General features: G+C 41.3%; 1 protein-coding gene across 1 annotated transcript; it reads right to left on the minus strand.

Annotated features, from left to right (window-relative positions):
* Positions 1-430: 430 nt before the first annotated feature.
* perm1a (PPARGC1 and ESRR induced regulator, muscle 1a) lies at positions 431-8,495 on the minus strand. Its single transcript, XM_085394914.1, has 4 exons — positions 8,353-8,495; positions 4,366-8,036; positions 1,911-2,027; positions 431-1,744 (listed from the first exon to the last, which is right to left on the minus strand). The coding sequence occupies exons 2-4, from the start codon at positions 8,012-8,014 to the stop codon at positions 1,614-1,616; spliced, it is 3,897 nt and encodes a 1,298-aa protein (XP_085251040.1). The 5' UTR covers positions 8,015-8,036; positions 8,353-8,495; the 3' UTR covers positions 431-1,613.
* Positions 8,496-23,345: the final 14,850 nt, after the last annotated feature.

A 23,345-nucleotide genomic window follows, 5' to 3' on the forward strand; every position in this document is an offset into this window, starting at 1 on the left:
AGTGTAAGAATAAAACAAGTCTTTTTATGCAAACCTTATGTTGTAAAACAGGTTTTCTGCAGTCTGCACACACTAGCTCACCAGGTGCCTCTTTCAAAGTCTAGTAAGACACCATTTAGTTTCCATGTAGGCAAATAATAAACAACAGTTTACCTGTGATTAATAGATTGTACAGTGCTTTGGAAAAATCATGTGACCTCTCTAATTTCTTTACATCTTGTAGCAAAATGTGGTGCAATTGACTGAAACATGCAGGCATACACGGAAATACAGTAAATGATTTAAAAACAAGAGTTTCAGGGTTAGAGTTGTACAATTATAACCAGTTTTAAAAGTCAGTATTTTGTATGAAAATCCACCTTAGTTGGTGCAAAAATACTATTTTATATCTGTCTTTTCTTTAGTATTTTTCCTGGATTTAATTAATAAAATGATTGTAAGCTATGAGAAACTAGATTTCTGCTAGTAACAAAGTGCCTGAAGATACAATTTAAAGCTATTTGCTAAGTTGTCTGTTACGCGCAGACACAACAGTGATTCATTACTGTTAGGCAGCTTTTTCATGCTCAAATGATTCATAAGTCAGTGTTAACTGGCTCAACAAACAACAACAACAAAAAGATTCCTTTGAAAAATCAAGAGAACTTTGAAACACTTGGAGTTTATGGTCCAGTGTTGCCCCCTGCTGGACAAAACGTCTTGACAGAGTGCTCTTTGAATACCAACAATACTGACCAAACTTTTAAACTCTTTAAATTTAAACAGTATATTAAAATACATTGTGATATAAGCTTAGTCTTATATTTCTGTACTGATTTATCGGCAGTATTTTGTTTATTCTAGGGAAGAAAGACATTGTAAATCACACAGCTGCGTCCAGTTACATGAGTTTATGTCGCCATCTAGTGTTTAGAAAGGTTTGCGTGCACGTCTGCTTTTTCAATAACACACACAGCACACAACCTACACTGTTTACTTTAGTTCAACTGAAAGGCATCACTGCCATTATCATCAACATCCACAGCTCAGTGCAACATATGACAACAGTATACAGATCTCTGTCATTAACATAAAATACCATTCACATAATATATAATATACATATAACTGATACTGGCACAGAATGCTGTCCCCCTTAAATAAATTATGCTTCTGAATGGGAGCGGCTACAGTGGCAAATCTGTAAAATACAATAACTGTGAGTAAGAATATTTTAAAAGTTTGGTTGATTTAAATAGAAGCATCTGCTACCAAAAGTCATGTAATGGAAACAAGTTTGTGTAAATTTCTCCTGAATCTCTACAGTCTCTCACACTAATCCACTTATCACTCATCACCTCCAAGCTTGCTTCACACATACTTATGCATCTGATTTTTCTAAAGCCTTCTTTCAGTCAGATGAGCTTGCCTCATCTTGCCTTTGGTCGTTTCATTTTTTTTTCTGAACACTTTCGGATGTTAAAGTTTCACTCAAGTTAAATAACTGCTCTTAAAATAAACACTTTCTCTGGAAAGCTCAGTGAGACGTAAGATCAGTAATCACAGTGCAAACGTGTTTCAACAATCCGCCGCGGACTTTCTGGAAAAGATGGATCACTTCAGCCTCGACATATTTAGAGGCCAAGAGGTGAAGGAGCAGGCAGCGCCCTGCGGTGCAGTTTCGTTTCACAGCCGGCCGCCTCCGCTTTGACGTACTTACGCAGGTATCGAATGGCTGACAGGGCACTTACATTGGCCAGCAGAACTGTGTGGAAAATGCAAGTGAAAAAGTGAGTAATCCTGTTGCTAAAATCCAAGTTTCAGTGTGTCAGGACTTGAAGCGCAGTCACTTAATAAGAACCATTTTGTAATTTCAGTCTTTAAAAAGGAAATTTTCTGTGGTATTAAACACCCTGATGCTGCACACGTACCAGCCTTCCAAGCATCTCCGACTTGTGGATTTGCAGTCTTCAGCACCCACGAGGCAAACGCAATGCAAACCAGACACATGTCTGACTGTTTGAGCGGCAGGAATGGGGCATCCAACCCTTCAAAGACAGAAATGTTTTGAGTGGGTAAGCTGTTCGTGCAAATGCAACACACAAGAATGGAACAACCATGTACAAAGAAATCCATTTGTGTTTGGCAGCTGTAAATAAAATCCCACCAAGTTTGGCCTTCCTCTGCTCTCACACAGTGCCCCAGTAAACCTCGAAACACCTGCAGACAGTTCACTTCTAGGAGTATATAAGTATATATATATCTAGTGAGTATTTGTGACATTAAAGATAACCCTCATGGGTAAGCAAAAGAGCTCAGATATCATATAGCATATTAATTAAATGCATTGGAGGAGGAGAGGGATTTACACATAAAGACTCATGAATAAATATGAGGTAATTTCATTTCCTTCACAGCCAAACACAATTACAGCCGGCTTAGAGCTCAGATATGACGCTCATTGAGTGAAGTCAACTTATCACGCACTACCATTCCCCTTAGCTTCACTCCTGCGTGCCTGCAGTCCAGTACGGATCGTGTGACAGCTGAGGAAAGAGAATCTGTCCCAGTCAGGACTGTAACAGCTGACCGAGCAGTGGACATGCCCAACGTTACAGTCGTCCACATGTGAGGAAAACAAAAAAGAGCTTAACTAAACCTGATTTAATGAAAAATAGTCTATTAGTTTTGGTTTTTTGTCTGGAGGCCTCACAGAGATGCAATCTGTTGGACAGGTTCATACAGTTAGAGCAGTCTTCATCTTGCTCTTCGAAACATCTTTTTTAAGTTTAAGTGTGTCACTCTAAGATACTGTAATACAGAATTTTTTTCACTTTTCCATTGAGGCTGGAGTGGAAAACAATATCAGGTCCAGCATACTGTAGGTGAAGTGTTCAGAAGACAACTGGACTCTATTCACCTCCTCTGGGCTGTGTTTGCTGCCTCGTTCAGGAGATTTTGGCTGATCACAGGCAGTGTTGGTCAAGTTACTTGAAAAAAGTAATCAGTAACTAATTACTGATTACTTCCCCCAAAAAGTAATCCCGTTACTTTAATGATTACTTATTTTCAAAGGTAATTAATTACTTAGTTACTTAGTTACTTTTAAAAAACACGATTTACAACCTGAATAGGTGATAAAGCAACAGATCTTTCAGCCCAATTCTACTTTTTCTGCATAATCCATCATACAAAATGTAATCAAATGGAAAAGTCTCTTTTTTAAACTTGTTTTATTAGTTTTACTCTTTTAATTTTTTAGCTTTAAAATTTAATTATATGCAACATTCTCTGACTGGAAGAAATTTGTTTAATATTTAAACACATTCCAGCACATAAAATATATATATATATATATATTTTGTGTTTACACTCACTCTTTCAAGTAGATGCAAGTAAAACACAGCAGAAAATAAATAAAATCAAAGACTAGCGGTCCTTTTGCTCTATTTTCACCTGTAAAGCAGGACTGCGGGTAGGCGGAGGTTTACCCTGGTGCAGGTGTGCCACAGCGGTCAGTGGAAGAATCCGCGAGTTTCTCTGTGAGTTTCCCATTACGTCATAGCGCACTCGGTGCTTGCTTGGAAGTTTATGGGTTTTTTTTCGCTGTAAAAAGAAGTTTTCTTCCTACGCGCAGCAGACGCTAATGTTTTTGTCACTTTTTATGGAATCAAACTCAAAGTAAGGTCAGTACTTCCACGCTTTAAACGCTGCACGCTCATACTCTCTCCCGCACTCGATATATTATCCATTGTTGATCTGCACACAGCTGTTGTCATGAACGTCACACTTGCTTACATCACTGTCATGAGACGTTCTCCCAAAAACATCACGGTTTTAGTAACGCAGTAACGCAGCGTTCCTACGGGAAAGTAACGGTAATCTATTTACTGTTTTTGCAATAGTAATCCCTTACTTTACTCGCTACTTGAAAAAAGTAATCGGATTACAGTAACACGTTACAAGTAACGCGTTACTGCCCATCTCTGATCACAGGTCATTTTAAGATTTGAAAGCAACTGAGTGCTGCTTTGTGCAACGATGACAAATTTAGACCCCTATCTGATACGTGGACATGTTTGTAAAATCAGATGGTTAAGCTGGGAGAATATAAAGAATGAATGAGGGAAAAATGCATTTTCTGTCTTTTTTCCCTTTCAACTTCTTACAAAAAATAAAGGCAAATTGAATCATTTACTTGGAATTTCAGTGAAGATGCTACTGAGATCTCATCTCTTTACTTTTTTAAATCAAACCAATCCAAACTGTTATGTCTGAAATCCAGGATACATACTGAAGATTCGACCACTGCACATTGCAATGAATCTCATAACCTAACGCATTTCCACGGTTACTGTGTGCATCGTTGTGTTAAAGTGGACTTACTTGGATTTGAAACGGCCGTCTGCAGGTCTTCGTATCTGAAAGGCTGCTGTGCTAGTTGGCTGACTACCCTGTCCTCAAAGTGGTAGAGCAGTGGATCAGGAAACATCACGTCTTCATTTCCCAGTGCATTCAGAGAAGAAACTGTCCTTGCATGAGAACCGCCCCTTTGTCTCGCAGGTACGAGAGACAGAGAGTGCGACGCCTGGTTTTGGACTGTAGATGCTGAAAAATTTATGTTCCTGAAGGAGAATGTTGTTTTCCAGAAGAAGTTTTGTCTGAGGTTGTTCTCTGCAAAGAAATCATCATACATGTCTTTAGAAATATGAGATGAGCTCGCCTTGCGGCTGAACCTGGTAAATACCCTGACAGGACCGGTGTTATCCTCTTCATCGGATTCCGACTCGTCAGATGAGGATGATGAGGCAAAGAAATAATCATAAGCTTCCGGGAACTGGAATTTTCTGTTAGCTGAGCGAGAGCTGGAAAAGATAGGAACTGGCTTGTCTTTGGTCTCATCTTCAGTTGCGATGAGCGGATAGAAGAAGTTTTCTGTGTCGAACTCAGAGAAAAAATGATCATACGTTTCAGGGACTGAATTCCCGTCATCGTAGAAGGTGGTTAAGTTATCTGCAGCTGGTTGGCTGGGAGCAGTTTGTTTCCCTCCAAAGAAGTACTGAAATATATCTATGAGAGAGATGCTGTAACTGTCTGTCAGAGAGGAAGGCAGAGGATCTGTGCCTTTGTCTTGCTTAGGCAAGACATACTCTGCTTTCTGAGATTCTCCTTCATCTACTGTTTGTAAAGTTTCACATTTCTGCGTGTAGCTAAATGACTCAGACTCGAGTGCACGTAAGTTGTGCACGCTGATATTTTTGGAAATCTTTCGGAGGGACTTTTCAGCCTTTTCTGAGAAGAAAGGTCGAGAAGTGTCGCTCACAGATGTCAGCATCACATTTTCAGGGTAAATATCAGCACTTCGGCTCACGTGGGCTGATTCACTCTCCCATAAAACACTTCGTGAAGGGGAAAAATTGGCCGCGCTATTAGGATTAAAACATGATTCTACAGCATCGGGGAAACCAGAGGCGTCCTCGGTCGTTTGCTCGGGTGTGGACTCGTCTATTTGAGTGAAAAAGCCTGAATCTGCCATCTCCTCGTTTTCCTGTAATGGTGGGAGGGAGCTGGGTGGAGCAGCTTTGCTGATCATTCTCAAACCCAGAATGTCGTTTATTGTCAGCTTCTCCATCTCACTCCAAAAGGAAGACATAGCAAACACTGGATTCAGCACCCGTTCAGGTTTACATTCAGCTTCGGGTACCAAGATGGCATCTTCCGCTTTTCCCAACAACTCGCACACTGAGTCTGGGCTCTTGAGTCCAGATTTCTCGTCCCCCTTTTTTCCTCCATGACCTCCAGACTCTTGCTCGCTGACAGATGAACAGAAACTTGCTGGCATGTCTCTGATATTTCCATTTGACCGTGACTCTGTGTTCAGAGTACCGCAGGATGATACATTTGTGATATCTGAAAGACTTGTTAGTACATCTTCAGACACGGGTGATTTGGTTTCTGCTCGACTCTTGCTTGTTATCTGTGATGCCGCTAGTGTTTCTGTGCTTTTCTCTGAAATATCTAATTTGGGTGAGGTGTGAACCTCAAGAAGACACTCTGTATTCACACCTATACAGGGTGAACTTTTAGACAGAAAGCTTTCATCGGGCGAGGGATTAAAACTATCAGATGTAAATTGAGCGCTGATAACTTTGCAGGCAGAAGTTTTTAATTGCAGAGGTTTTGTGAGCAAGCCTTTTAAAGTCGAGGCTGTAGGTGGAGAATAGTCGGTGTTTGCCATTGTGCCGCTATATTGGTCTGTGTTGTGAAACTCCTTTTCCAGCTGTTGTTGGGGCTCAGCCTCACTGGGACACAGTGTGGGCTCGTCCCCGCCAGAATTTCCAGCCTCCACAGCCAGGACTGACTTAGCGGCGGGTTGTCTGTCATTTTGGCCGACTTCCACAGAAGTAGCATTTGACTCTGAGCTCGATAAAAGACTATGAGTTACTGCTTTGACCTCTACAGCAGATGTGAGATTCTTTTCATTTTCAGGTGAAGTGACGGAGTGACGCCCCTCGACTTTTATGTCCCCGCTCTGACTTTCTCTGCCCATGTCTGGTTTACCATATTCACCTACTGTCATTAAAACTGGCAGTTTAGGATACATTTTCAGTCCAGCTGATTTTTCTTCCTGCGACTCGCTGCAAACCTCTGAGTTTGTTGCCACAGTAGCACTGCTGTTTGGTGCAGACGTTGCACTGTCATCAGTTTGACTCAGTGTGGTCGCTGAGCTATTGTTTGCTGAATTATTGTCGGATGTATCTGTACTCCTCCTCTGCCTGCCCACACTCTCTGACAAATATTGGTGCTGACTATCACATGGAGGATTAGAAGATATAATCACCGGGAAACTGCTGCTGGTCATTGAATATGGTGTTAGAAGAGATGTGAGATTTTTCTGTGGTTCGTTTAAATAAAACGACTTGATATCCTCAGAAAAGCAGAGACCTGTTCCTGCTTTTGACGGGCACTGCTCCTCCTCCGAGTCGCTTGGCTTGACTAAAACCTGCCTCTCGTATCCGTGCCCACCTTCGCCTTGCTCCACACTGAGCCGTCTCTTCTTTCTCCTCTTCCTCTTCATGGAAGCAGACGGAGATTCTTGGATCACTGCTTTGTTTGAACATGCTGTGTCTGACTGTGAAACAATAGGAGTTTGGTCTTCCTGCCATTTAATATTTGCCATGTCCAAATCACTGGCTAAATCAGTGGCACACTTTTTACAGAGGTGTTTCAACAATTCTTCCTCTTTAAAGTCATGTAGAAGTGCGCATGTCTGCACCTTGTTTGGTGTGGCCACTGAACAGACGGCCGTGCACAGTGAGTCACGATTCCACTGCTGTACGTTGCTGACTCTGGGTTCTGTGCAGGCTTCCTCTCTGATGAATAACTCAGTTTCAGTTGATTTGTTAGTGTTGAGTACTGAGTTACTGGCTGCATGTTGCAAGGAAATGCTGGGGTCAGAGTGCACTTTTCTCAGTGTGTTTGTCTTTCTGATGGTGTTGACAGGCCTCTTGCTCTCTTTGCCAACTGCTGTTTCACCCCTGGCAGGCAGAAAGTTTAACTTTTGGATGTTTTTTGGCAGTGCATCTCTACTGGCCTGCTGCCCTTCGCTGCACCGCTCCGTCTCTTGTATTGCCTCACTGTTTTTTCCAAAGTTCACTCGGCTTGGCTCAGGCTCTGTCAGACTTTTCAGCCTTTCAAAAAACATATTGACGGACTGCAGGTGGATATCCTCCTCGCTGCCCGAGAGGACGCTCTCCATCCCTCCTATGCCGTGTTTGCTGAGGTAGTGTTCCACAGGAGAGCCCTCACAGTGTGGCGGCCCATCGATAGGGCGGTCAGTCTCAGAAAAGCCTGCGGTTAGATCGACTTTCTGAGCCCTCATGGCAAGAACAGACCCCGTGTCATCAATGTCACTCATCCCCGAATCTTCGAGACCTGCTAGCGATGGAGGAAGCAGATTACACTCCTCGCACTCTGCAAAGAAGCGCTCCCAGTCACGGTCACAGATTTCCACACTGTATTCAAACTCTTCCATTTTGCTTCAACTTCAACAAAACCTGCAAAATCAATTTAAAGAGCTGTCAAGTAAAACCCTTGTTATCAGGTAATATTAACATTTACAGATCTTGTCAGGATGACTAGCAAACTCTAATCTCAAATCAACTCATTAATAAAGCTGCTTATGAAAAATCCAAGGATATGAATTTTAAGTGCGCGTCATTTTCAATCCACAATTTAAATTGCAATGCAAATCATAAAACTAAAATGCCACAACTTACAACTTACTTATATTAAAATTACAGCATATAGAATTCAAATGTTTATGTGTTTTAGCTGTTTTGTTGTACTTTTACATCCAAACATGGTTCCTACCTGTCCTGATTCAAGCTGTCCTGCTCTGCAGGAGATGAAGGTCAAGGAAGTCTCTGCAGCACCATGCTGTACGTCCTCTGGTAGGTGTTCTTGCATGTGAGCATGCGACAAGGCAAGCCCCATGATCTGATAAATATAGAGCGGTGCTTCTGATCACGTAATACACGCAGTGTTCTCACAGCCGCCATCTCTAACAGAGGTATAACATTTCTGAACTTTAAATAGATTCTCCCCTGGCAAACTGCTAATCTGCTTTTAGAGTAGCTTTAATGTTACTGTTGTTTAATTAGCAGAAAAACTCTTGGCATATTTAATTAAAGTTACGTATGTTTTATTATTAATCCTGACTTTTGGTCAAATAAGTGTGCTTAAACCTCAGCAAGTAGCCGGAGTGGCTGGGAGCAGCTATAAAAGAGGTCCCTCAGCAGATATGGGTGTCATGTGAGGTGTGTGTCAGTCAGCTGATACCTCACTGTTGTGACATCATGGGGTGACAGCCAATATGAAACTTTCCCATGCAATGTTTCCAGCTAAGGCGAGCCAGAAAGACAGACGGAAGAAAGTGGCACAAATGACTTAGACGTCATTTGTGACTCTTCTGAGGCTGAAAATCAGAAATACAAAGAAAAAAATAAGATTGCTTTATCTGAGGAAATAAAAAAATATATAAAGATGTTTAAGAAAATAAATAAAGGTGCTTTATTGGCAGTTTCTAAAAACAATGCCAAAGGATCAAAACACAATTTAGTGAAAAATACACAGACCAATCCATACACTGATTAACTTCAATTTAAATAGTCTTAATAAATAATTAGGTGTTACATACAAGCACATGTGTGTGTCCAGGTCATTTATTGTCTGTCAGGTTATGGCATGTTAATATAAACTGTTCATCTGATGACTGATGTAAATATCGAATCAGCCAATCACATGGCAGCATTGAAATGCATTCAAACATGTAGACATAACAACTGCAACAACATGCAAACACAGCATACACAGAAGAGCATCTCTGAATCAAACTTTGAAGCAGATGAGCTACAGCAGCAGAAGACCACACCAGGTGTCACTCCTCCCAACTAAGAACAGGAAACCGAGAGTACAACTCACACAGGTTCACCAAAATTGGAGAAGATTGGACAAATGTTGTCTGCTCTCACGAGTCTCGATTTCTGCTGCAACATTCAGATGGTGGTTTCAGAGCTTGGCATAAACAACATGAAAGCGTGGATGCATCATGCATTGTGTTAACAGTTTAGACTGGCAGCAGTGATGAGATAGTGTGGGGGAAACTTTCATGCTTTAAATTCAACATCCTGTCTGAGTATTGTTGTTGACCATGTCCATCCTTTTGTGACTGCAGTGTACTCATCTTCTGACATGTCATAAAGCTCCGATTATCTCAAACTGGTTCCTTGAACATGACAGAGAGTTCACTGGACTCAAATGGCCTCCACAGTCACCACATCTCAATCCAATAGCTCACTTTTGGGATGTGCTGGGCTGTATGATGCTAGTACATCAATATAACCCAAAGTCTGTGAGGAATGTTAGAGGGTGTACGTTAAGTAACCAGATATTTCCTGTTTCCTTCTGATAAGAGAATTTGTAATTATGAGACCTCAATTAGCTTATTGAAATTTAGCAATACAGTTAAATTAGAGACTGCAAGCAGTCCTTGTGTCATTAGATAATTTACATTTCAATCTTTGTTTTAACCTCACCTGTCTAATAGTGAAGACAAGTTCTGTTTCCTTTGTCGTGATTTTTTGTGTGTTCCTTCCAACATAAAGCCTATTTCTTCGTTGCAGTGTTTTGATGGGCTTATTTGCATCGTGTTATCATTTGGTTTGGAGGGTGTCTTTAGGGCTGGATTTAGGGTGATTAACTTTGAGTGAATGTTAATTGTCAGTAAGATTTTGCCTAATTCTGCTCAACAGGCATTTGCTGGTGTCTTATGCTTTACTACCATATAACACAGGGAAGGACGACACTATGAAAAATTTTAAGTGAAATTTTTATTGGAATTTTAGCGAATGAACAGTTTCTCATACATTTTTTTTCTTACATTTTCAGTTTTTCTACATAACAAAGAAACATTGCTGTAACAAAAAGAAGAAATCTGTCAGCATGACTCTTTGGGCTTAAGGTGTAAGAAATAAATGTCTAAAATTACAGAACATTTTTGCAACTCATTGCTCACACTGTCCTGTAATTAAAAAGCATTTTATTTAATTGACAGAATTCTGAAATCTACTACTGTAAAAAACAAACACACAAACAAAAACAGAATTACTTTAGTACAGTAACTTTTCTCTAATTTAACTGTTTATCTGTTACGTTGGTGTAGCATGAATGGCCGTGGGGGAGGCCTTCATCGGTAGAAAAGTTGTAAAACATTAGAAAATAAGGTTAAAGTCTGAAGTCTATGCCCTCTTTCACATTTACAAAACAGTCCAGCGATGTTTTACACCCCTGCTTTACACGATCAACCTCTTTACACAGCTTTCCAGTTCGCACTCCTTGTGTTTTCTTTCCTAGTTTGCATTCCAAATATCTTTTCCAGGTTTGTATTTTTTTGTTGTCTTTTATTGTTTCCTTGTGCTTTTTGATTATTCTCCTCATGAATCTTTATCTTACTGTCTGCATGTGTACATCGATTCCTGACCAAACATTTGCTTTTTGAACATTTTTTCTGACTTCTGTGTCCAGTGTTTGAATCCTCTCCTTCTGCGGAATCACCTATTGGTTCATATTAAAGTCCTAGTATTAGCTTGCCATTAACAAAGGCTTCTTCCACAACAAAGGGGCTTTACAACTGGAACTGTAAATATTTAGGTCATTAATGGGAAGAGACAGGGGGAAATGGCAGAGAAAGAAGGAAGGGGGGGGGGAAACGAGGAAGGCAAAATAAGTAAAAGATTAGGACAGGGTGGGAGTGAGAGAAAAAAGAAAGGATGTAAGTGACTTTATTGATAGTGTTGATTTACAGTGCCTTACTAATTAATGTAAGGCACTGTAAATCAATGTAAAGTTTATGTTTCAGTAATTCCACCAAGCTTTCTAACTGAAATTATATTATATTATATACTAAAATACAATTATTTCTGTTATCCATGAATTTTTAAATATACTGTTTTAGAAAAATCAGAAAATTGCAAAGCACATTAGTATTTTTTGATTATGATGCCAAATTACAGTTATTTATTTGGTTGTAGTGGTTGAATGGTGTGCTTGATAAAACTCTCAGAGTGCCAGCTCAAATTTGGGTATGAAAACAAAAATAAGAGCACCGTTTTTAGATTTACACACATCATTGGCAGATTTCTAAAATATTTGTGTTTGGTTGTTGCCAAACTGCTAAAAAGGTGAGGATGTCTTACCTGAGGAGGCCTTGAGCCTTTGTTTACAGCTATCAGCAGGACTCAGTAATAACAACGTGATTACGGGAACATCCTTGCTGTCAAAATATTCCCAACACTAAAAGATACCAAGATAACCGATCAGGCCCGATCTCATTATCTGCTGTTAATCTCAGATTATCAGATGTTGAATGTAACCTTATTGCAGCTGAATGTACTGACTAATGATGACAATTACTGATAATTTAGAAAAAGAACAATTCCCAAATGATTTTTCTCTCCCTGTCACTATTGTTAGGAATAAACAAGCCTTCACAATACACCCAGGCATAACATTATGACCACCTGTCTAATATTGTGTTGTGTCCTGACCCGCGGAGGCATGGAGTCCACTAGACGCCTGAAGGTGTGCTGGGGTCTGTGGCCCCAAGATATTAGTAACAGATCCTTTAAGTCCTGTAAGATGTGAGGTGGGGCCTCTGTGGATCGGACTTGCTTGTCCAGCACATTCCACAGAATCTGGATTGGATTGAAATCTGAGGAATTTGGAGGCCAAGCCAAGGCCTCAAACTCATTGTTGTGCTCCTCAAACTATTTGTGCCATTATCCTGGGTGCATTATCCTGCTGAAAGACGCCATCGGGGAATACTATTTCTATGAAACAGGTCTTAAGCAATCCTTAGGTAGGTGGTTTATTTCAAAGTAACATCCATATAGACGGCAGGACCAAAAGTGTCCCAGCAGTACACTGTCCAAAGTGTCACACTCATCCTTTAGTGCATTCTGGTGCCAGGTGTTCCCCAGGTAAATGACCCACACAAATGCTCATGTGCCCATTGTTGGTGCTTTCAGCGATGTACAGGGGTCAGCATGGACACCCTGACTGGTCTGCAGCTCTGTGTATTCTGACACCTTTCTTTGAGAACCAGTATAAACTTTTTTCATCAGTTTGAGCAAAAGTAGTTCATCTGTTGGATTGGACACACAGGCCAGCCTTTGCTCCCCACGTTCATCATTGAGCCTTGGCCTCCAATGACCTTGTCGCTACTTTACTACTTTTCTTTCCTTGGACCAGTTTTGATAGATGCTGAACACTGCAGACAGGGAACACCCCACAACAGCTGCAGTTTTGGAAATGTTTTGATCCAGTTGTTTAGCTATTCCAACATGTTCCTTGTCAAACTCATTCAAATCCTTACACTTTTTTTCTTCTTCTAACACATCAACTTTGAGGACAAAATGTTCAATAGCTCCCTGTTATATTCCACCCACTAACAGGTGCCATGATGAAGAGATAATCAGTGTTATTCACTTCACCTGCCAGTGGTTGTAATGTTATACCTGATCATTTTATTTGTATATGTAGCAATCAGAAGTGATGCCTGAAGGCCGAAAAATGTCAAACAGATTTACTTTCACAAGTGGAGTATTATGGCCTTCGTTAGTCAAAATCTATTAGAACTTTATTGGGATTTTTTATTTTGGATTATTACAACATAACGGACGAGGCTGGTGGACAGAGGAAAAACAGAAAGAAAGACAGTGAAGTTGGGGAAAAAGTTAACAGAAAGAGACTGAGAGAAAAATAGAGGAGACGAAGAGGGATAGAGGGAGAGGGGAAAAAACCTACTGGGAAACCATAGCAACAACCAACATATGCATGCAACAGCACACAGTACTAATAATACAAGATATTTCTGGAGGCAGCAGCAGCAGCCCAAGATACTGTGTGTCTGTGTGACATAGGCAAAAATTTACACACAGACACAAGGATGCATTCCCACCCTCATGCACACAAACATTCACACACACACCCAACTTAGAGATGCACAGAAATGTTTGCCATGCACACACTCACACTCCCCATACACACTCTATACTCCCAGGTCCAGGCACCAATAAACCTCATTGGGGCACCAGCACCAGAGGTGAGGCTGCCCCAATGAGGTTGTGTTTGCATAGCTCAATTGCAGATTAAGCTGTCATTATAAGTAACAATTTAGAACAATTATTTCTCTTGTAAAAGCACACACCTGCCAGGTTTCCCTCACAGTGTCACTCTCCATTGAGACTTTTTTACCTCACACTTTCACAGGGTGGAACTGCAGCCTTTATTTACCTAATTTTCATTGCTATAGATATTTATGAGAAAACAGAGCCTCTAATTAGCCAAACCACAGCCTGGGCTGCATGCCCAAGAGGCTCCTCTCAATTCATCAGCCTCAATAAAGGGAGACAAGCCTGGGCCTGAGTGGCTACTGCACCTGGGGCAGCGGGGCTGTTTTGCCATGGGTGGGATTCTGTTTCCATCAACAGGATTAAGCTCTTATGAGTGCGTTTATGGAGCTGAGACTGAGATCCGCTCGGGCTGTTTCACAGCTACTAATGTGACAGAATTTCACCCTAATTGTTTACCATGTCAGGCTCGGCAATTCAGCGTTAATTAAACAAAACCCAGTAAAAAACACATTCATCACCAGCTCGGTGACATGGTGTTTAAACAGAGAGCAGTTTCTGTATGGTCCCGTTACCAAGCATCCTTGGCTGGTGGCACCTTTTGTGTCAAAAAGGAGTGCAATGCCTAAATTACAGCAAAGGGTAGAAGACAGAAAATAGCAGACAAAGACTTGTATTTTGCATCACTGGAGACTGTTTAGGAAGTGTGCAGACTGTTTGTACCACACAGGTTGATGTAGAGTCTGATTAAAACCAGTATGAAACTACAGACTGTTTACACTATGTGGGCGTAAAAGAATGAATTACCAACAAGTAGACGGTGCTTGTAATTGTAAAAAACAAGGGACCCTTTATTTCTTTATATTATGCTATTAAAATAGGAAATATTTTAATATATATATATATATATATATATATATATATATATATATATATATATATATATATATAAAAACACCCAGCATGCCCCTGCGGGCGGTTTATCCTTCAAGCTCGGGTCCTCTACCAGAGGCCTGGGAGCTTGAGGGTCCTGCGCAGTATCTTAGCTGTTCCCAGGACTGCGCTCTTCTGGACAGAGATCTCCGATGTTGTTCCCGGGATCTGCTGGAGCCACTCGCCTAGCTTGGGAGTCACCGCACCTAGTGCTCCGATTACCACGGGGACCACCGTTACCTTCACCCTCCACATCCTCTCGAGCTCTTCTCTGAGCCCTTGGTATTTCTCCAGCTTCTCGTGTTTCTTCTTCCTGATATTGCTGTCATTCGGAACCGCTACATCGATCACTACGGCCGTCTTCTTCTGTTTGTCTACCACCACTATGTCCGGTTGGTTAGCCACCACCATTTTGTCCGTCTGTATCTGGAAGTCCCACAGGATCTTAGCTCGGTCATTCTCCACCACCCTTGGGGGCATCTCCCATTTTGACCTCGGGACTTCCAGGTTATACTCGGCACAGATGTTCCTGTACACTATGCCGGCCACTTGGTTGTGGCGTTCCATGTATGCCTTGCCTGCTAGCATCTTGCACCCTGCTGTTATGTGCTGGATTGTCTCTGGGGCATCTTTACACAGCCTGCACCTGGGGTCTTGCCTGGTGTGATAGACCCCAGCCTCTATGGATCTTGTGCTCAGAGCTTGTTCTTGTGCTGCCATGATTAGTGCCTCTGTGCTGTCTTTCAGTCCAGCTTTGTCCAGCCACTGGTAGGATTTCTGGATATCAGCCACCTCCTCTATCTGCCGGTGGTACATACCATGCAGGGGCCTGTCCTTCCATGATGGTTCCTCGTCTCCCTCCTCTTTCTTGGGTTTCTGCTGCCTGAGGTATTCACTGAGCACTCGGTCAGTTGGGGCCATCTTCCCAATGTATTCTTGGATGTTCGTTGTCTCATCCTGGACTGTGGTGCTGACACTCACCAGTCCCCGGCCCCCTTCCTTCCGCTTAGCGTACAGCCTCAGGGTGCTGGACTTGGGGTGAAACCCTCCATGCATGGTAAGGAGCTTTCTTGTCTTTATGTCAGTGGCTTCTATCTCCTCCTTTGGTCAGCCTATTACCCCAGCAGGGTACCTGATCACGGGCAGGGCGTACGTGTTGATGGCCCGGATCTTGTTCTTACCATTCAGCTGACTCCTCAGGACTTGCCTGACCCTCTGCAGGTACTTGGTGGTTGCAGCTTTTCTAGCGGCCTCTTCATGGTTCCCATTCGCCTGCGGGATCCCCAGGTACTTGTAACTGTCCTCTATGTCTGATATATATATATCCTCTTATTAGACTTCCAAACTGTCTTTAAGACATTATTTCAAATGCTTCGGATCCTCTATCTCCCACTCCTACTATATATATCTCTATCATGATCTAAAACATGGGACATGAATCTTTGTAATATCATGAATAATTTTATTTATTATAGTCTTGAGTCTAAGTCTCTTAGCCTCAAGTCTAGATACTTTATAATGGTATTCAATAATAAGGATATACAATCTTAAATAGAGTTACATCCCTTGACTTTGTTTCAGTACTCCTAATCAATGATGTCTTTCTGAGAACTGGCAAACCTTCCCTGAGAATTACACAAAGACACTTTATGTCCTTTCCCAGTCTTCCAAAGTACTCAGGAGCTCCCTGACAGTATACTGTAGATATTTAAAAACTGAGATCTAGGTATTCCAAATTGTTGGCAGATTGCACATCTGGAAAGCCACCATCAATGCTGAAAGGTATATAGAGGGTTTTAGCTGTCATCCCTGTTAGACAACAGCTCCCACCCCATGCAGGAGACTCTGACAGCACTGAGCAGCTCCTCCAGTGGCTGCGGCACCCACGATGTGGGACGAAGAGATTTTGCAGGTCTTTCCTCCCCACTGCTGTCAGACTCCACAACAAAGACTTTTGCAGCTAATCAAACACACACAAACCCACACATGTGCAATAAGACTAAGTGCAATACTCCTTTCTGACAAAGTTGTATTTTTACTCAGTTGTATATAGAATTTGTATTCTATTTATATCCTATTGTATATTGTATTCTATTTTATTCTACTTTATATAGTATTTGATTTTATTCTATTCTGTACAGTTGTGTACAGTATATTATTCATATTGTATTCTAAGTTTTGCTATATAACTTTTGCACTGTCCACTTTCTGCTGTGACAAAACAAATTTCCCACGTGTGGGACTAATAAAGGTTATCTTATCTTGTCTTAGTCATCCAGATGACATCTTTTTCTGTTTCGAGTACTTCATTGACTACAACAGCATGGCTTCATAGTAGAAGAGGCCTGGTGCTGAGCTGGCTTGCCTACAGACCAGACCTCCAAAGAACTAAAAACATTTGGCGCATCGCGAAATGAAAAATGCAACAAAGAAGACCCAGGACTCTTTAGCAGCTAGAATCATCTATCAGGCAAGAACAGGACAACTTTCCTCTCCTAGCAGTCCAGCAGCAGGTCTGCTGTTGTTACAGTGGTGAACACGACCCTGTCACAACTGTTTTTTAGAGTGATGCCATCAAATTCCAAATTACCTTATTTTTTCCCTTTAACTGGTACATTTTCTCAGTTTTAACATTTGATGTGTTTTCTATGTTTTACTCTTGACAAAATATGGATTTCTTTTCAGAATTGCACTTTTGCACAGTTTTTATTCCTGAATTTTTTTTTTTTAAAACACAGATACGTTTTGAATGTGCAGAAAGCGTTGAACAACAGATGAATTCTTGCAGAAAGCATATCGGGGCTGGTACATTAAAATAGCATCATTTATCATTGATTTGAACAGACACATGCTGGTTTAAAGAGATTACTCACATGAAACACAGAAGTAGCCTGAAAGCTGCAAACTGAAAGCTCTGGCTCTCACGCCTCACAGAAAAGTAAACCACACCTGTGCTTGCGCTCACTCAGCATGACAGGATGAAAGGAGGAAAGCATCACAGAATAGCAGGCAGCCTCAGTGCATCCTGTGCTGAACAGTTACCTTACAGAAACAAAGACATTTCCACAATATGTTGATGCAGAAGTATAAGCTGGCATATCCCCACTCACTTCCACTGCTCAACATCTGGAATGTGTAATCCCCACCCTACCCTCCCCACATTCATGTTTTTAAAAAGGCTTGAATCTACAGTTTTGATTTGAGCTCTTATCTTATCTTATCTTTTTTTTTTTTTTAATGTTTTATACTTTTACTTTGAATTTAGTTAATTTCAGCTAGTTGAGTTTGTTCATTTCCGTTGTTTTTTTAATGTAGTTATTAAAATATAAGCACCTGTCTCTTGCTGTCCTGGATATCTCGTGGTCTCAGTAAACATTTACATCAACGGCCTCCTCAGGCTGAATTTGCTGACACATTCGTTCAAATTTACCAGTTAAGATTTCTTTCTTTCTTTCTTGCTTACCTTCTTTTCAATTTGAGGTATAATTTTGAAATTATATGTCTGCTAATTAAACTTGCTAAACTAAGCCTTTCAAGTCTAATGTGAACTAATTATAAATGAACCGTAGTTTTCTGAAGAAAAAGAGCAGAGCGTTTGCGTGTTTATCCATAAACACGAGCCCACTGTAAATAAGGTAATGGACCGTTTCAAAGCACCAGGGGTTATTCTAGTCCAGCTGTTAGGCTAAAGAGGCCATTGCTACCTGTATCCTTCTGTTGCTGCTGCTGGATGTAGGACTGCCTGCAGGTACTCAGGAGGATTATCATTCGTCCTGACAATGGTGGGATTTGATCAGGAGCACTAACAACACATTACTGGCTCACCTGAAGCATCACCACCCGGCAGTGTCAGCACACTGGGGATCATCAATACTCCTCTGCAGAACCTCTGCTTCCCAGATTAGACAGCTTATAGCCATTAATTAATTAGGGTGATTGAAATGACTTTTTTTTCTGTCTTTTTTTTTTTTTTTTTTTGCTTTCCCTTTGACAAGAAACACACAAATGTGTTCACGAGCACATGCCTCGTCATGTAAATACCAGATCCTGCTTTTCAGGTATGGGCCGACCCTGATGACCTCGACTCAACATGTAGTGCGCCGTGTTCACCACAAGATGGCGATTAACAACCACCGTTTGACACCAGAGCTGAAGCACAAAGGAGTTTAAGACCTGCTAACCTTACAGGTAAGTAACAGTTGCAAAAAACAAAACAAAAGTGTGAGACTTCCAAAGGCGTTTATTTATAAAAGCAGTGGCAGAGAGCAAACTGCCAAATATGTGGATTCAGCAGAGAGACAGCTCTCTGTACTTAACTGTAACTTCTGTTGTTAGCCACTATACAACCATGAAATTAAGAGACATTTCCAATTAATTTCCAAGTTAGGTCTCTGCTAATAAGTGTGCGGATGAGTATAGACTGTATACTTCTGCCGTCTCGTAGCCCTGGCTTACAGCTGGTGGCACGATGACTCTTCTCTACACTGAGTGAGCAAGTGTATAGAGTCCATCCTTAGTCCAAAGCTGACAAAACAGTCACTCGTGCAGATTTTATAACTTATTTAAACAACCATATTATTTGTATCTTCACTGATCCATATAGGAGAACCTGTGTGACTGATTTATTATTACTTATTATTTTTAATATTATTATATTTTATCTATCTGTCTGTCTGTCCCTTGTAATGTTGTTTATATTAGCAGTACTAACATTAAAAGACTTACTAACTTTATTTCCTAAATCTCTGAATGGAACGATAAGGCTGTTCACAAGTTTAAAAAAAACATAACAAAAACCAACCAAACAAATAAACAAACAAAACCATTTCTCTCCATAAAATAAAATCCAAAACTAAAACTGTTAAAATTTGTGTGGGCCAGTAATTGTTCTCTATGTTGTACTTTTGCCAGGAAACTGAGCAGACTTGCTGAAAGCTGTCCGCCACGGCTAAACTTGCAGCTTCACAAATGGTTCTTTCATAGGTTGCAAAGCCATCTTGGCTGTGAAACACAGTGATGAAACCTTTTGGTTCCATGCTGATTGCTCGCTCCTCCCTTCTACATTGAGTGTGTTACCACATCATCACGCATTAGCTGGTGTCAAGGTATTTTTAGACCTCAGACAGTGGGTTTAATTCTCCTTTCAGTTTCCAGGCTTAAGGCAGTCTGACTTCTTGCACATGAAATTTGGTTAACTTTTGCCATTTTTTCACTTCAAATGAAACAGCTGAAATGATTGTAAAGCAGGCCGAGTGAGAGCAGCACATTGGCGCAGATAAACAGTGAACAATTAAGGCAGCAGACACATGACATCAGCTCAGCACCCGAGGTGTGATGTTATCTCATCTGACTCTGGTCTCTGTCCTGACAGCATGAGAGTCCCACAGGCCTGATCAGCTGAGTTAATCAGTGAAGCAGATTACACTGTTTACCTCTGAGCTACAGCTTTTGATAAGAACAATATTACCAACATTTACCAGAGTTGGCTTCAACATGGCTTCGTTTTTACTGTCCATACTGTTCATCATAGATGTTCAGGTTATTTTAAATGCCTTTTTATTAGTTTCCGCTAAACTTTCCACACAACCTGTTTGCAATCCCATTTTCTTGTTGCGTATGTGTGTAAATGAGAGCAAAGTGCTCTAAAGTCATTTAAAAACGTGCATTTCTCATTATTTATAACTGATGATTTAAAATGAAAGGATAGAATGAATCTATTCCCTCCTGACAGGCTTGTGCTCACTCCTCTTGGAGGATATCACATCTCAGAGATGCCTGAAAGGCTGTTTACTCTTAGTTAACCATACAGCGAGCCATGTGAGGATTCATTCTTCTCTCAGAGGACTCTTTAAGTTAATGAGTTATTGGTGGACAAAGAGCTGACAAGCCCACTGCCACAAACTAATCGACGGCCTTCCTTCCTTTGGCCTGAGTCACAGAGGTTATCAGTGACAAGGGAACAATAGGAAGTGGTGCGACCAGTCACACTGCAGCACATCACTCACCACATGAAAGTCTCCACACGGCTCTGCAAAGCTATGGAGCTGTTGGTCTGCCACTTGCATCACATGCGATGTGACGAGGCTTTGACCTCAGCTATATTATTACTTCTCACTGCCTGAAGTTTCCCAGCAGCCGTGACGTGTCGTGACTCTCTCTTCACGGCATCTGCACAGAACACATGACCTGCCAACAAGCATGCGAAACTACTGGAAGTGTCGACGTGTTAACAGGAGAGCTGTGACTTGCAGACATGTCAGAGCTGCTGCACAAACAGGTCCATAAAAGTCCAAAAAATCAGAGTAAAAGAAAGAAATGTCAAACTCTGTCCCTCATTTAATCAACCGATTCGAACTACAATTTTATTTTATTTAATAACTGTACAGTACTCTGTTTATAGTAACCATTGCCCTTAATGTAAATATGTAAGAAAAAAAATTGTGTATGTTTCTGTTCTGTGTCCTGTGTACTGTTTGTTTGTATATGTGTCTTTCTGGCTGCTGTTAAAACCAAATTTCCCCTTGTGGGACAATTAAAGGATTCTTCTTCTTCTATTTTTTATGCCGTATGTGCAAAGAAGAGAAGCTGTGTGAAGTGGCTAAACTGCTGATTTGACACAGGAAATATATGCATGGTAAGAACAATAAGATAAAAAAGAACCAGTGATAAGCAGTAGCTCAAATTAAGTTCATTATAAAACAACAGCAAAATTATATGCAATACATAACTGTTTGCCACCAGATTTGCTAAGGTTATGTCTACTTGCTCACAACATGTTTTTTTTGCCCTCAAGTGGTTGAGAAAATAGTTATTATGGATTTAAAACTTTCATCAATGTCTTTATTTTAATGGGGGAGTGTCTGTTCACAAACCCACAGAGGATAACAAGTTTTTAGTTTCCCTCCAGCTCTTCGGAGCACTTTAAAGTTTATTTAATTTAAGTTGAATGATATTTAATAAGCCAATTTCATAAAGAGTAGCTTTGCATGATTTACTGTTCACAATAATCCGTATTTGGTGGTTTAGGTGGCTAGCACTGCTGTATGTCTGAAATGAACATAATAGGGATATCCCCTCTTACATCATATACCCATCCATCCATCCATCCATCCATCCATCCATCCATCCATCCATCCATCCAGCCAGCCAGCCAGCCAGCCAGCCAGCCAGCCAGCCAGCTTCTTCTGCTTATCCAGTTTAGGGTTGCAGTGGGGCTGGACCCCATCCCACCTGGGTAAGGGCATAGGGCGAGAAGTAGACAACTTAGATAGGTCCCTAGTCTGTTAAAGAGACAGACAACCATTCACACCTATGATCAACTTGGCATCACCATTGTTGTCTTTGGACTGTGCACAGGGAATCAGATAATCAATAGTAGGAAAAAAACTGCCTGAAATACAACGTTTAGTACAATCATTGAGTCACAGAGATTGTTTGCTCATATGCTGATCTCATTACTCACATGACGAATGAGAACATCCACCACTGTTACAGTTTATATATGATGGTTTAGAGAGAGTGTGTAAAAATGAATTAATGGACTCATAAGTGGCACCTTGCCCTCTGTGACTGTATTATCTTTAGATGTGGGCTGTAGTATGAGGATGAAACCAGTTTTCAGGGTGTCTCTCTCCTGTAAGGAAAAGGCGTGTGATACCGGTTGCATGCATCCTTGCCAAAACCAGCCAGTAAATCAAAGCTTGGCTGCAAAGCATTTCAGTGCAACGCCTCAGGCCAGGAGTGCACATAACTAAGTCTGAGTCAAATGTCTGTCGGTGTGCAGTGCCCTGTCTGCCCTCAGCATCTGAGTCAGCCTGCTGGTCAGAGTGGGTGTTGGCACACTGAGGGTATGGGCCATCCCCCGAGTAACCTCAGTCTGAGCTGCCACGCAGCTTTATCACTGGGAAGAATGACAGAGAGTGGGCACAGTTTTTCCCTCTCGTACCACAAACTGTCGCACCACAGCTCTTTTGTGGTTCAAAAGTTTAGCAGAGTTCCTCCTCCAGTTTGATTGTTTCCTGTTAATGTGGATCACCCACTGTGCAGGTTATCAGTGTGCAGCGTGGTAGCGCTTACCTCCCTGGTTTGTTTAACTATCAGTGTTTGTTTGTTGCCAGACATTTGTTAATGATGTGTTTCTTCAGGGCTGAGTGGCACATTCTTGCTCTGACACTTCAGATGTTTTTTTAGCTCTTTTGCCATTGAGGCCCAGAAGCCTGTAGACTGAAAGGCAGCTAAATTAACACAACCAGTCAGTCAATGCTGGCCTTTGCCACCTGAGAGCGTGTAAGAATTTGTACTGAGGCCTCGCCATTCATTCTGCAATACAACAGGTCTCTGACAAGTGCTCCCTGAGCTCGTCTGGGTCTGCTGGGAGAGCAGCTCTCCAAGGAAAGAGACTCTTATACGAGGCCAAATAGAGAGCTTAGGTAACAAGAGGTAAGCTGGTTGCTTCTTGGCTTGGTGCTGCCATAACAGAAAGGGTAATAAGAAGCAGTGGCTAATGTGTTCCTCTACTTAAGGAAAGGGCAACAAAAGCAAATGGTCAGGGGTCAGCTATACTAATGCCATCAGCTCCTAAAACCTCTCAGAGTTACAATCCTTTTACACTAGAGAATTATCAGCCGTATAGTGTGTATTCTCAAATGTCCATAGTCTTTGGATTCAAACAGCAGAATGGGAAGAAGAGGAAACCCCCTCATTATGTTGGTTTCCCAGTAATGTTAGCTCTCGGGTCGCTTC

Source organism: Rhamphochromis longiceps, linkage group LG20 (genome assembly GCF_057381845.1).
Source record: "Rhamphochromis longiceps isolate RC_006_pf linkage group LG20, R_longiceps_female_GT1.1, whole genome shotgun sequence".
NCBI lineage: Eukaryota > Metazoa > Chordata > Actinopteri > Cichliformes > Cichlidae > Rhamphochromis > Rhamphochromis longiceps.

Excerpts from the sequence above, each read along its gene's own strand:
- perm1a (XM_085394914.1), bottom strand. The coding sequence starts at position 8,014 with ATGGAAGAGTTTGAATACAGTGTGGAAATCTGTGACCGTGACTGGGAG. Across the intron at positions 2,028-4,365 it reads GACGGCCGTTTCAAATCCAA|GGTTGGATGCCCCATTCCTG; the intron begins GTAAGTCCACTT and ends CTGTCTTTGAAG. Across the intron at positions 1,745-1,910 it reads CGGAGATGCTTGGAAGGCTG|TTCTGCTGGCCAATGTAAGT; the intron begins GTACGTGTGCAG and ends TTTTCCACACAG.